At 57.7% G+C, this 14,053-nt stretch overlaps 1 protein-coding gene across 2 annotated transcripts in view; it reads right to left on the bottom strand.

Moving 5' to 3' along the window:
• Positions 1 to 329: 329 nt before the first annotated feature.
• The window catches only part of KIAA0930 (KIAA0930 ortholog), a 38,920-nt gene continuing 25,196 nt past the window's right edge, over positions 330 to 14,053 (bottom strand). For both annotated transcript variants that reach the window (XM_032492421.1, XM_014552298.2), the window contains exons 3-10: positions 13,807 to 13,932; positions 13,631 to 13,708; positions 13,163 to 13,264; positions 11,712 to 11,852; positions 10,963 to 11,157; positions 8,063 to 8,225; positions 6,690 to 6,848; positions 330 to 6,338 (exon numbers count right to left, since the gene is read on the bottom strand). In XM_032492421.1, the coding sequence (XP_032348312.1) occupies positions 6,298 to 6,338; positions 6,690 to 6,848; positions 8,063 to 8,225; positions 10,963 to 11,157; positions 11,712 to 11,852; positions 13,163 to 13,264; positions 13,631 to 13,708; positions 13,807 to 13,932 (1,005 nt within the window). In that variant the 3' untranslated portion in view covers positions 330 to 6,297. The remainder of the gene's footprint in view (positions 6,339 to 6,689; positions 6,849 to 8,062; positions 8,226 to 10,962; positions 11,158 to 11,711; positions 11,853 to 13,162; positions 13,265 to 13,630; positions 13,709 to 13,806; positions 13,933 to 14,053) is intronic.

Genomic DNA, 14,053 nt, shown 5'->3' on the forward strand with positions numbered 1-14,053 from the left:
GCGAACCACTGGGCTACATCTGTGTCCCCTCGTGACTTTTGTTTAAAGATGAGAGGCCGCTTTGGCACATTTCGGAGGGGAAACCGCAGTGACTGCCGCAGTGACTGCCACAGTGGCCAGGAGCAATGCCTGCGTTGGTACTTGTCTCCCTCCGACCTGCTGCTGCTGGGAAGGCAGGTGGTGATTCTGCTTTACGGCTCAGAAACCCCTAAGGAGGTGCAGCTTGCAGAGGGGCCAGATCCCTGTGGGCACCGTCCAGGTTGCCACTTAAAGGTATGTATGTGCCTGTTAAAGGACTAAGCTTCTGGTTTCCGAAATGGGCTAAAATCTTTTGAACAAAATTGTTTATTCAAAATACAATCACTGAAGTTCACTAGAAACCATGGTATTTCAAATTGAGCAACCTAACCGTTTTATTAAAGTCAGATTCCAAGATGACCTCAGTCCACAAGTAGGAAAGAAGGATCTCGTTAAACAGGGCTGGCTTCTGCAGAAGCCACGTCAGGAGGGAATGTAATGAAGCTGTAAGCAAAAGAAAAGACACCTGTTGTCTGATCATCCCCAAACAAATGTTTTCCGTTCCTCATAGAAATTTTCCAGCTGTTGTGTCATGTTAACGATCAAGCACAAAGCACAGCAGGTTTACACATTCAACATGTATATGTACAATGAACCGCGTTACTGTGTAGATTAAGTCATTCCACATTTACCCTCCTCCCGGTATACAATTCCCAAGGTTCTCCCTTCCAGTCCACTTTTCCCTAAGCTGGGCCATGACAGTGGTTCCTAAAAGTGTCTCTAGGTTGGGATAAAGGAAGTGAAACAGCAGTACAGCCTTGGAGAGCAGGCGGTTAATAGGAACGCAGTTACTGCAGGCAGCTTCCGGGGCAGAGACTCTGCCTTACAACAACCTCCTAATTAGTTAACAGCAAGGGGTGGGGGTGGCTTGGATGACGAGGAAATCATCTTTTTTACCTGCTAAACTGCCTCCTTCCTGACCACCTTGTACAGGCTGCCCTCGGCGATGCTGTGGTTCAGAGAACTCTCCCGGCTCCGGTGTTTCTAACGCAATGACTGTTTCTGAGAGATGTCATTTGATGAGATGACCCTTCCTGTATTTCCAGATGTGTGTATGTGTTCCTCCCAGAGCCCCCCCCCCTTTTTATTCTGTTATTTTCTATAACTTTCTACAGTGTCTTAGGCCTGCTTTGTGCCCATCACCTTATGAGTCCATCTGACCACGGAAAGCAGCAGCGTACGGCCTGAGCGGTGCTTCCGGCTACCGCGAACCTGTGACAGCCCCGCAGGGGCGGTCTGAGCGGCGTGTGAGCATTCTCATCGTCAACCTGATGAACTGCAGAGTCGGGAGGCAACCAAGAGCCACTGTCCAAAACGCATCTCCCCGAAGACCAGGTAGCCTGCTGGGACCTGCCGAAACTTGGGGCTCCTTTTATCCTAGTCATTTCCCCACTTCCGTGAGGGCTCAAGAGGTTCTCTAGCAAAAGCCTGGGACATTCTGCAGTGTAACTGGCAGGGTACGTCGTCCTCTACGGGGGCCGAGAGCTGGGCCTGAAACGCTTCTCTGACTTAATTTTGCAAATGCAGCATCTGGCCAAATTGCAGCTGCTGGCCTCCAGGCCCCCTTGCTGACTCCCAGGCCTGCCAAAGCCAGGGTGTAGGGTGGCTTCTGTCTTTTGATAAAGTAACTTGGATAAAGCTCCAAAAAAAGCTTAAGAAATGGAGGGAAATTAAGGTTCAGTCAGTAAGTTAACACATTGCTGTAATATCTACACAGTGTTTCATCTGAAACACGCATTAGACAAAAAAATGACCAGGTGCAGATTCATTAGAGAAGAAAAATAAATAATACCCAACATGCAAATCAACTTTCAAAAGAAATGCAAAGGCATAAACCACAGCTGGCAGCCACCCACAGACACTGCTTAGGAGCTATTTCTACTGCACGTGGAAGATGGCTGATTCAGAAGCTGCTGACAGTGCTCATGGAAACAGCACTGACAGTGCGTCCTTATACAGACAGTGTATGTTGTCATGGTGTTTGTCCTAAAATATACTTTGTAGAAATCATTGTAGTTAAGCCTCAAAGTAGTGAAAAATCTCAACAGGTTTTCTTTGCAGGTTTACATATTCTCGTACAGAGAACTCATTTGGAAACCATAAAAGATTACTATTTACACCTAAATCACCCAACCTTCTAGGAAGTGGGAAACAAAAGACCGGATACTCCCAGCGGCTCAGCAGAGCTGGGGCGTCGCCCGTTGGGCTTGATCTGAGCTCCAGCGTCCGCCCTGGGAAGAGGAGAAAACTGTAAACACACACACTTTCCTTGCTGCCTCCTCCACTCCTGAGGCTCCACCCGCTCCAGACCCCAGAGCCCAACCCAGGCCGCTGGGCGTTCAAGTGACCTGGCTTCTGCGTGGTCTCAGGAGCTCCCCAGGGCCGTCTGTTCCAGGGCTCATAAGAAGGGCTGCAGGGTGCCTTTTCCACTGAGGGCCACGTCAGTGCCAGGTCAGCCAGTGAAAAGGGACAAAGGAAAGAGGCCCCAGCGCCCGTCACCCATCCCCCGACTCCCGGAGGGACGGGGTGGGACTCTGGCCACCTGGCCCGGAGCAGTGCTGCTGGAGGGGTCCAAAGGCTCCCTCCACTTGGGCTCCAGGGCCAGGTGTCGGCTGGCCCTTACATTCTTCTGAGAGTCTGCGTCCTTTCGGGCGGTTACCTCCTTAAAGAGAAGCAATTCTGCTCTCTGATACAACATAATTCAAAAGATACTTGGTTTTTGAAACTGGATATGAAACTAAATTCCAGCTAAATTGGAAAACTGAACAGGATATATGTGCATCAGTGAAACCTATTAATAAGCCTCATTAAAAAGTTGACTTTTATATGTAAATCTTAAAAGAATTTTGGCCAGCAATTTAAAACCACCATAGGATGATAATGTCAAATATGTTTTTCAAAAGTTAGAATATACTAACTCCACAGGGACTTCCCTGTGGAATGTCTTTAAATGGAAAAAAAAAGTTTCACATCATTCTTCAAAGGAGTCTACTGACTAGTCTGTCTGTGATAAACAGCAAAATAGATCATGGTTTGATTCTAGCTAGATTCTTTTTGGGGGCGGGGGGCCACATCAGGAACAGGCCTTTCTGGCATTACCATCATCATCCACGTGGAGAGAAGCCTAATTGAGTCCTGATGATTTGTTCACAGTCCTTGAAAAGCCCAAATGTTAGCAAGGCTCTGACGCGTCAGAAAACCCACCCTGTCTCCAAGCTGACAGGCTATAGAATATTTTGCTTTTTCTTCTCTTTGGACTACTTCTCTCTTACTTACGCTTTATATATTCTTCTTTTGCAGTAACAAGCCTCACCTGCTTTCACGGGCTACTGAAAGTTCCGTAAGACGCCAGAAGTGAGACTAAACACTGCCCAGCCTTCAGGTGCTGAAGGCGACGGCGCGCTCCCTGTCGTGACACTTCTCTAGAAGGTAACTTTCTGACTAATGTCCTAAAAACCTCAGAGGTTACAGTTTCAGAGTAAAACTGCACCTTAACTCCACTCCCATTTAAGAGATATCCACACGCTTCGGCCACCCCCACGTTATCCAGAAGACAGGCACGTTCTCAGAAAACGGAAGCTGGCCTGACGTAAGGTGTACCAGCACCCGGCCACCCAGGGATGCTGGGGCCCTGGTTCGGCCCCGTCACTGGTTATGCTGCTACGTTGTTTCTGATGTCATCTGTGACTTTGGTAAAAGCAAGCTCAGAGTAACAGCTTACTGCCGAGTTACCAAGTGCCTCTAAGCATGTTTTAAATTCAGCGTCAGAAGTACCCTTTGGAGGATTTAAAGCCCGAGAAAGGTTGACTCCACGGAACACTCACGCATCTGTCCTGGGGCAGCACGGTGTCCTCCATGGCCACGGGGGCCGGCCGGGTGCCTGGGTGGGGCTCCTGCCCCCTGCTCGCTGTTCAGTCCCGGGCAGTTCTGCCAACCCCTCTGTGGCTGTGTCCTCCTCGGTAAGGGGATAACGACAGTTCCTAAATGTTTAGCACGGTGCCTGTAAATGCTCGGTGCCACCTAGTGCTGGATATAAAGCAGCCACACCACCGTGTGTGTGTGTCCACGCGTCACAGATGACATGTGATCGCTAAACCACCGCGGGCACGCGCTTCTAAGATCGGTCAGCACTCTCATGCGCTGCGGCAACTAGCCCTCAGCTCCCCTGCGAGGCGGGCAGAACTTAGGTTTGCCCTTTACAGACGAGAAGCCCAGCCCACCCAGGGCCCCTAGGAGCGGCGGCTGCTTTCTGGGTCCAGCGGGAGGACCGGGCTCGGGCTCCTCACTCTGGAGAGCAGGGAGGGCTGCCGCACTTCCACGTGTGTTAGGCGACCTCCTCCTTCCACAGAAGGGCCCCTTGGGCTGCATTTCTCCCAGAACTGATCTCCAGCCTTCAACTCCACATGACAGGGAAGAAAGCCTGAAGAAAAGGCTGTAATTCAGCCCCTACCTCGTGCGGGCAGCGTTGGGCACCCCCAGCAAATACTCAAGAGGGCATCGTGGAACACTGGGCCAGGCTCAGCTCCCGGCTCCCGGCTCCCGGTGGCCCTGCGCCAACACTTCGGGGCGGGACCTGCCGCCCTAAGACACTGCTTTGGAACATGAAGTCGCGTAGAGAACTGAGGCACAGCGGAGATGAGCCGGGCACTGTCAGAGAACGCAAGAACATTTGCCCCAGCCCCACGGCTTGTGCCTCCTTGGCCTGGGTGACCGGGGTGTGGGCGGAGGGTAAGCATCCCAACAGCCTGACCCCCGACCTGAGCTGAGCTGTGCAGAAGGGCTGGCGATCGCGCTGGAACCCTGGAGACTTCAGTGAGGTAGGTGGTATCAGCCCCACGTACAGGTGGGCAAACTGAGGCAGAATGAAATGCAATAGCTCGCTTTTAATAACAGCATACAAAATCTGGAGAAAGCCCCAAAGTAAGTCCCCTGTTCCCGGAGCCCAGTGCAAACCCTTGGAGCACACAGAATAGAAACGGATGGGTAAACGAGCCCCCTCCTCTCCCTCTTCCCCCCTAAACGTGCAACAGGAATCCTTCAAGTATTCCTGAGGACATAAACCAGAGCAGCAGAGGCCCAGCCGACAGCTTATCCCAGTGGGGTAGGGGAGCCTCTGCTCCCGAGAAGACCCGTGGTTCTGAGAGGAGCACAGCGCGCCGTCATCACCGGAAACCTTCAAGCCGGATGGGGCCGGGCCAGACCCGGACTGGACGGCCGGCCACCCCCCTCGAACAGACCAGACCCGCCACATGGAAGCCAGTTCCTCTCTGCCTCAATGACTGGTCTGAGGAAGGGGGCCAGCACACCCAGTCAAAGGAATGAGGCCTAGGAAACCAGGGAGGATGAGACTCCCCCCACCCCAGCCCCAGGGGACAGAGGTTCTGCCTGGACCCTTCCCGGGAGGACGCCAACCCCACGTTGCACCATCCACCCTTTGGCAGAGATTCCACCTTCTCCTCTGGCTACCAAGCCCTCCCACCCGCTTCCAGTGCTGTGGGGCACACCAGCCGAGGCCCAGACGGGTTATCTCCAGGTTGGAGGTGTGTGTTGGTGGTGCTCTTTGGCTGGAAGCAAAGGCCATTCTGGCAGGATTGGGGCCTGTCTGCCCAGCTCGAGGCCCTTCTGGAACCGGGCGTGGGGTGAGGTATTCCCAGCCCAGAGCAAAACCATCAAACAGCTGTGTTCCCCAAACCCACTGATGACCAAGCAGTAAACGAGGGAGGACAGACGATCAGGACTAACTTGCACGCTGAAGGCATCGGCACAGCATTACACAATCTTAAACCGGGTTCCTTAGGCGCTGACAGTCTGACGCACTGAATGCTCCCGGCTGGGTGGTCGCCGCCGGCTGTCTGTCGGGATGTGAGCTTCGGGTCCGCTGGTCTGGACTCTCTCTGGATGCTGGCTGCTCCTCTGCTCTCTTATGGCCTTTCGGCATCTCTGGTCCTCTTTGGGTGCAGACGGTTCTCCAGAGATGGGCTGGCGGGTAACGGGGGGGCAGGCGCAGGAGCAGAGCCAGCAGGGGAGGAGGAAGAGGCACTTCAGTTTGGGCTGGTGTTCATGGAGTCGGCCCTGGCCCCGGGAGTCAGTGGCCCCGCCTGGCTCCGGCTCTGGCGCTGGGTGGTCCCAGAAGACCCCAGTGGCGGTGGGCAGGTAGGCACTTGGCAGCAGGCCCAGGCCCAGGCAGGGCTGGGGGCCCCGCGGGGGCTCCGCACACGGCTAGGTCATCAGGACGGGCTTCTGCCGCACTTCCAGGATGTCTAGGGCGGTGGGGGGCAGAGTAGACAAGGAGGTTAACACCCCGAGGGCTCCACTGACGAAGGGGGCCCACGCCCAGCAGTCCACGCGCATTTCCTCTCCCATCCCGCGGGAAGCACAGTGCTGTAGCACCTGGATCACAGAGGGGGAAGGGGCTCGGAGCAGCTGCACAGCCTGGCGAGGCCACGTGGGACGGGGCTCACACGTGGGCTGGCCTGACTCTGGAGCCACCGCCCAGTACCGCGAGGGCCGGCAGCCACTCCCGAGGGGATGGGGTAGGCGCCCGAGTGCCACCCAAAGGGGTATATTTAGGGGCTGCAGTTTCCTGAGGTCCCACCCAAAGTTCAAACTACCTGTTAAAATCCGATGCAGCGGCAAAGTGACGTAGGTTAAGTGTGCATAGAGAAGGAAATTTCCATCCGCTCTGTTCAGCTTCAGCCAGGACCCAACCAGGGAGCGGCCAGTGCCAGACAGGGACCGAGACCGCAGGTTGGTGGCATTGTGCAGATCAGCTGGAGGAGGCAAGGCCAGTCAGGCCCAGGCAGCAAGGAGAACACCTTCCTCCCCAAGTGACTCCTCCCTGGGCCAGCTCCACCCTCTGCTGGGCGCCTTAGCACCCTGGCCTGTGACCCCTGGCCCCCCTCCTGCCTCTCTAGCCCAATCCCACCCCTCAGGGCCCATTTCTGCCCCTCCAAGTTCTCCCTGACACCCTTCCCTCTCTGTGCTGCGGAGTCTTCTCCGTGGGACGCGCACATCGCCACACGGTGTCGCTTCTCCACTTCCCTCTAGCCTTGCCTGTCACTGGGACAAAGCACTGCCAGCCTGCAGGGCACAGGGTGAGGCTGAGATGACCCGTCACCATCACCCAGTCTTATGGGTCACCAGGGTAGCAGGCTGGGGTTATCAACACCCCCCTACTGATCTGGAAGCCAGCTGAGGTGAGGAAGGCATTTGCCCAAGCTCACTCAAGAGCAGGTCAAGGCCAGTGCTGTCATCTCCTGGCCCTGGCCCGGGTCTTGTCCAGCAGGCCCTCTGCCTCTGCCTCTGGGTCCTGGCAGTCGGGACCTTTCAGTGCCGTGGCCCAGCTCCGCCAATGACTTCCTGCCACTCTTACAATGAACACGATCCCAGCCCTCCCGCTGCACAGCTAACAGTGGGCCCGTGTTGCACGGAGGGAGCAGTGGGAAGGCGCAGGTTGGCTGGGAGACGCGGCAGATTGCGAGTCGATGAGAACAGGGCTTCTGTGACCCCTGGGCAGAGACACTCAGGAGGCCACCAGATGCACAGGCCCAGGCTCGGGAAGGCCATGCGAGTCATGAGAAGGGCAGGGGAGCCCTGAGGGACACCCCACTGGAGGCTCCAGAGTGACACTGAGCTGGTCAGAGACGGCACCGAGGAGGAGAAAAGCCAGCAGAGGGAGGTGACAAAATGCACGAATAGACCAGAGAGCTCCTCTCTCAGCAGGCGTTTCTCGCACCCGCAGTGCGAACAGTCAGACCGGCAACATCTGGAAGTCTCTGAGCCCAGAAATGATGCACACGCTGCCGCCTGGGCCTCGGCCTCTGAGCGCCGAGAGCACTGGGACGAGAGCTCCTCTAGGTGGGCTTCTGTCTGTCTGTCCACAGCTCCCCCAACCCCGGGCCTGGCAGCACCCGCTCGCTCTCTAAACGAAAATGAGTGAATAAGCCAAGAGGAGAGGGGCCTCGGGGCCCAGGGGCAGGGTCACCTCCCCCGCCGTCCTCCCGGAAGAACTCCTCGCTGTCGTTGGCCGAGTGAGACTTCTTCATCTCCGCGATCCGGTTCCGGGGCACCTTCCTCTTGAGCGACGGGGAAAAGAAGGCAGGCCGGTTGTTCCGCTCGGGGGTCGGGGGTGTGCTGAAGGAGGTCACCTGGGAACAAGGAATGAGTCACCAGAGCGGCCCACCAGCGGGGTCCCAGCGCGCCCCCATCTCCTGCCTCAGACCAAGGAGACCCGCCCTGCTGAGGGCGGCCACCCTGTGGCCCAGTGGGGGACCCGGGGGAACCCGGCCTCACACACTGGTCAGGGGCTCATTCGAGCACAAAGCCAGCCCAGATGCTGACGTGGCACAAGCACCTGCCCTGCCACTGAATCCACTGAACCTTCCTGACCACCCACAACACAGGAACAAGCACCAGCCCCATCTGACAAAGAAGAAACCAAGGCGGGACAGTGACCTTGACATGCCCAAGGTCATTCAGCAGGATGGTGGCCATCCCAGGGTTGCAACCCAGGTCTTCTGCCCCTGAGGCCATGCTCTTCACTAATTTCTTCTCTTGGCCAATATGTCCCTGCCCCCTCTCCCCCAGCTTCCTTTCATAGACGTTCACTGGCCATGTGGTCCTTGCTCCCATTTCCTCCTCTCCTCTCTTTCAACCAGACTGTGAGTCACCAGCCACTCTCCACACCCACTCAGGGCAGCACTAAGCACAGGCTTATGACATTGATCCCTGCCCTCAAGGAGCTCACAGTCTGCTGGAGTTGAAAGACTTGGAAAGTGACAACCACAGACTGAATGTTGGTTGCTGAGACAGAAAAAAGGAAGCACAGGATACAGGGGAGCACAGAGGCAAAAGGAATCAACAGCCTGGGAAATCAGGAAAGGCTTCCCGGAGGAGACGCTGCTCGAGTTGGGTCTTGAAGGACGAGTAGGAGTTCGCTAGGTGAAGAAGGGGGGGAAGGGCGTTCCAGGCAGAGGGAACTTGGCCCATCTCCTCCCTCCTCCCCATGCAAACAAGAATCTGAGGAACAAGGTGAGCTGGGACTGAGACTTCGGGAGTCCCATCAGCCTCCTCGTCATGGCTCCGACATCCACCAAAGTCCCGGCGGCCGCTGGGCTCCAGATGGTCCTCCCATAAGCCAGGGAAGGTTTTTAAAAGATAAAAAACAAACACCAGAAACCACAATACACACAGAGTCTGCATTTGTCATGTGCTGGTTACAAACGACCCCTCTGGAAAAGGGGGACACGTGATGGTGAGCACAGAGGGGGTGGGGGCCTGAGCAGCCCTGGGAGGTCAGGGCCTGCCACTGACAGCTGCATGACCCTGGCGAGTCCCTCCCCTTGACCCCAGGCCTCCCTGCTACTATGGGCCGGGGCTTTCACAGGCACCGTCTCCTGCAGCCCCCGCAGCCCCCCAAGAGAGAAAGATCATCACCCCTATTTGATAGATGGGAAAAATCGAGGCTCAGGCAGGTCTAGTAACCCATGTGTGATCACTCGGCAGACATGTGGCTGGAACTGGCTCCCAGGTTTGTCCAGCCCAAGCCCAGGCCACACCTTCACAGCGACTTTCACATACACGTTTGTTAGGGTCTCAGTGGGCAATTTAGGACCAGGGAGAAGAATTAGGCTCCTTATCTCAGACATATAAACAATCTTTGTTCCAAAGACAAGAGAGGCCCTACCTGGAATTCTCACCCATCATCACAAAAAACAGCACTTACTGTTTCTGTTCTGCTTATAAAATACATTCATTGCAGAAAATTCATATCATAAAAAGATTAAAAAAAAAAAACGTAGAAAGAAAACCATCCTCGGACTCCCCGCAGATGTGCGCAGTTAACATGCTTCACAGAATTAAAAGTACAGCAGCTCCACTCCCTCGCCTCGGGCGGAGCCGGCACAAACTCCCAGGAGCCATTTTCCCTCCAGCTCCTGAGGGCCCGCCCCATGCAGCTCCTCTGAGCACCCTCTACCTCAGGCAGCAGGCGTTTTCACCCCATTTCTGGATGAGCAAACTGAGGCTCAGAGAGGAGAAGGGGCCTGTCCCAGTTCACGCCAGCAGCAGCGCCTGGATCCCAGCCCACCCGCAAGCCCCTCTCCTGGCAACGAGCAGGGCAAGGCTGCCTCCCTGCCCACGGTGCCCTGACGGACCAGTCCTCGTCCAGACCCACAGCTCGGAGCAGCCCCCTTGGGAAGGCCCAACTGGGCCAAAAGCAGCCAGCGGGCTGAAGACTTTGTCCTGCCTGAGTCCTGGGCCACCCCGGTGGCTCTGGGAGTAAAGCCGCCAACGGTCTCAGTGTCCCACCCCTGGGGAAGGATGGCGGCCTAGAAAGAGCAAGGCTCAAAGGCTGGGTGCTGTCACACGGGAGCCGTGTGACCTGGGACAGCACAAGTAAACCCAGCAAGCCTGGGTTCCCAGGTCTGCAGACAGGAAAGCTCACAGCTACCCAAGGGCCACTGGCGGCCTCCCAGCAGCTCAGGCGCACGAGACCTGTAACAAGCGGCCCAAGCAGAGAGAAGGGCTGGGCGGCGCCAGGGCCTCTGCGCTCTGGCTGACCCTCACAGAGGGCTGCCAGCTCATCGTCATCCCTCTCTCTCTCTAGGGAGGCCCACACCTGCCACGTGCCCACACTCACCCAGCAGGTCCACTGAGGCAGGCGCCAGGACTCTGGAGATGGAGCCCACCTGCAGTGGCAGCCTAGGGCCCAGGCACTAACCTGCTGTGTGACCTTGGGCAAATCACCTGCTCTTTCTGAACCTTGGCCTCCACACCAGAGGGGTGAGGAGGATGACACCTACCTCCCCAGGGCTGTGAGGATCTGGGAGATGGTGGGGAGCAGGTCTGAGGGACAGGAGCCCCTCCCCGAGCCACAGCCCTTACCCGCTCGTGCATGGGCGAAGCCGGGCTGGAGTCCTCTTCGGTTCCGCAGGGGGATGTGTCACCAGTGGACACACGGCTGACCGCCATCTCAGCATGGCCCTTGCCCTGCGGCCCCTTCATGCGCACAAACTCCATGTTGCTGTACTTGTAGAAGCCAAACGACATCTTCTGTGCCATGCGGGCGGCCACACTCACCTGCGGGCAGGGGGACATGGCCTGAGTCAGGCAGGTAGGGACACCCTCCCCTGGGGACCTGAGCAGTGGTGATGACTCGCCCCTGCCTCCAGGGGAGAGGGAGCCCCGGCTGACCCCGGCTCACCCACCAGGCAGGGCGGCGCTGGGAGGCTGGAGACTTCTGGCTGCCACTCCTCTCAGCCCAGTGACCCCGCCCCACGGCAGGCCCAGCACCAGGCTGGGGACAGGGCCCCAGCCCAGCGGGACCCCCGCCCCCTTCCTCCCCACGTCCCAGAGGGAGGACATCCTCAGGACAGGGCTCAGCTGCGGGACAGCGGCCCGTCCACCGGCCTCCTCTCCCTTCAGTTCAGTCACTCAGGGGCTAGTCTCAGGAGTGTGCTCACTGGGCGGGGGGAGTGGGCTGAGGCCGCTGCGAAGAACACAGCGAAGCGCAGGCTCTCAGCCGCCTCGAGGGGCCCAGGGCCTGCAGGTGCTCTGAGGAGGGGCAGGGACAGCACAGCGTGGGGCGGGGCCTGAGGGGGGCTGCGGGTGCTCCCGGACCGCCCCGCACTCACGCGGTTGTCATACACCTTCTTGAGAGCCTCATAGCGGATGGAGCCCTGAAAGATGACCCCTTGGAACGTGTTGGTTTTGTCACTGGCCACCAGCTCCACACACACCATCTCTCCCTCTCCCACGGTCATGTCGCTGAACACCTGGGTGGGAGCAAGGAGGAGACAGGGACATCACCTGTCAGCTGCCCACCACCCAAGCCACACCCTGGCTCCCAGCCCCCACCCCTCCCACTCGCCCAGGGCTGTTGGGGAGGACTGGTCAGAAGCTCCCGTTCTGCAAGTGAACACCGAGCCACAGACGTCCAGATATTTGCCCAAGGCCACCTCCCCTCCTCCGCTCCACTGAGACCAGCACAGGAATGGGAACAGCCTACCCGCAGGGCAGGGGGCGCGTCTGGAGGGGGGTGGGGGTCTATAATGGTGACCCACATCATTCTTCCTCACGCCAGGGAGTTAAAACAGTTTTCAGGGACTATCTGGCCCGCCATCCAGGACCTCCTCTGCTCCGTCTGCGGGCGCTCAGCCCACCCGCCGCACCCCTCCGCAAGCCTCGCCGCGCGGGTGCAGCCACAGGCCCAGGGGCCGGGCAGTCATTGCTCCAGGGCTGCTGTGCAGACCGAGCCTCAAGGTCACACAGACTCAGGGTCAACTCTCAGCTCTGCCGCTGAGGAGCCGTGTGAGTCTGGCACCTAAGATGCTTCAAGACACCAACCAAACCAAGAAGAGACCTGAAGCCCCGCCCGCTTCTCCGTGAGCCCTCCCTCCCTGGGCCGACCCCTCTGCTGGGTGCCAGCTCCGCCGCCAGGGGCCCGGGCAGAGGGGGGGGCGGCTGCGCGGCAGCCGGCAGTATGGGGAGCAGCCCCTGAGCTCCCCGGACGAGGCACCTTCTGTTTCGGGTCGCAGTTTTCCCACACTTAAAACAGAAGCTTGTTGGGGGGGAGTCTATAGCTCAGTGGTAGAGAGCGTGCTAAGCATGCAGAGGTCCCGGGTTCAATCCCCAGTACCTCCTCCAAATATAAACAAACACACACAAAACCTAATTACCATCCCCTCATTAAAAAAAAAACAACCCAGAAGCTTGGCCCAGATAACTTCTGGAGCCCCGCCCACCTCGGACATCCTAGGACCCCAAGGCGTGGGGGCCTTGTGCAGAGTTTAAGGGCGACAACGATGACTCGCCCTGCCCGGGCAGCGTGCTCTGTAGGAGTTTACGATGCATTCTCCCTTCACAAGCTCATCTGATCTTTCAACCCTGACGCTCATTTCACAGATGAGAAAACTGAGGCTCGCAGTCAGGTGACCTCACTTGCCCCGAGGCAAACAGCAGGGAGAGCGGGAGCCCAGCAGTGAGCCCACCGCCTTTCTGGAAGGGTGTGAGGCCTGAGGGAGAAGCTTCTCACGTTCCCTGAGGAGGGGGGCCTACAGGGAGACAGAGCCCACCCAGAGCCCACCTCCTCGAAGCTGTCGATCATGAAGAAGATGTTGGGGTAGCTCATCTTGGATTCCTCCCCTTTGCTGTCCATGGGATGTTTACTTGGGGATGCAAACACTTGCTGGAAGAAAGAAGATGTAGATTTAAGAACTGAGTGGGGCACCCCCCTGCGCCCAGGCCTGGAGCCACTCGATTGGGTGGAGTGTGTTGTCCAAGGTGCGGTCGCAGGAGTCACACTGCTGAGTCAGGGCCTGGCCCCAGGGACCGCCCGGGAAGGGGCTGTTCAGGTGACCTGGTTCAGGGCCCTTTGCATGGGACACAGGACCCGGGAAGCTGAATGGCTTTCTGGAGTCAGACCCTCACCTTGGGGCAGAGAAGTGGGCAGGAAGACTTATCTCCCAAAATAAACTAGCGGGCAGACAGAGGGCTGGCATCCCTAGGCTGAGCCGGCTGTCAGGAGGCCTGGGGCCCCAGCTCCGCGGCTCACCTGGGATTTCTTCTTATGGATGTGGATGTCCCCGCCGTCCGCACGCGTGCACACAGCACATGTCACCATGTAGTCCAGCTGGAAGAGAGCGCAGGATGGTGCATGTGGAGGGGTCTGTGTCTCTGGGGTCTTCCCACACCCTCCTCCCGGAGCCCAGCCCCCATTACACCCCATACCTTCTGCAGGATGAGATTGAGGCAGACGCTCTCCTCCCAGTCGATGTCAGGGTCTCCGAGACCCGGCAGCTTCTTGGAGTCCCGCCGGTACACCTCCACCTCCACCTCGGGCTCGGCCTCTGCCAGCTGCAAGGCCCAGGGCAGAGTGAGTGCCAGCCCCACCGGGGCATCCTTTCCCTGACCATTCCACCAGCCAGGTGTTAAAGCAGAAGTGGGCTCCAATTTACTCCTGGTTCTCTAGCCATGC

This window comes from Camelus ferus, chromosome 12 (assembly GCF_009834535.1).
Source record: "Camelus ferus isolate YT-003-E chromosome 12, BCGSAC_Cfer_1.0, whole genome shotgun sequence".
Classification (NCBI taxonomy): domain Eukaryota; kingdom Metazoa; phylum Chordata; class Mammalia; order Artiodactyla; family Camelidae; genus Camelus; species Camelus ferus.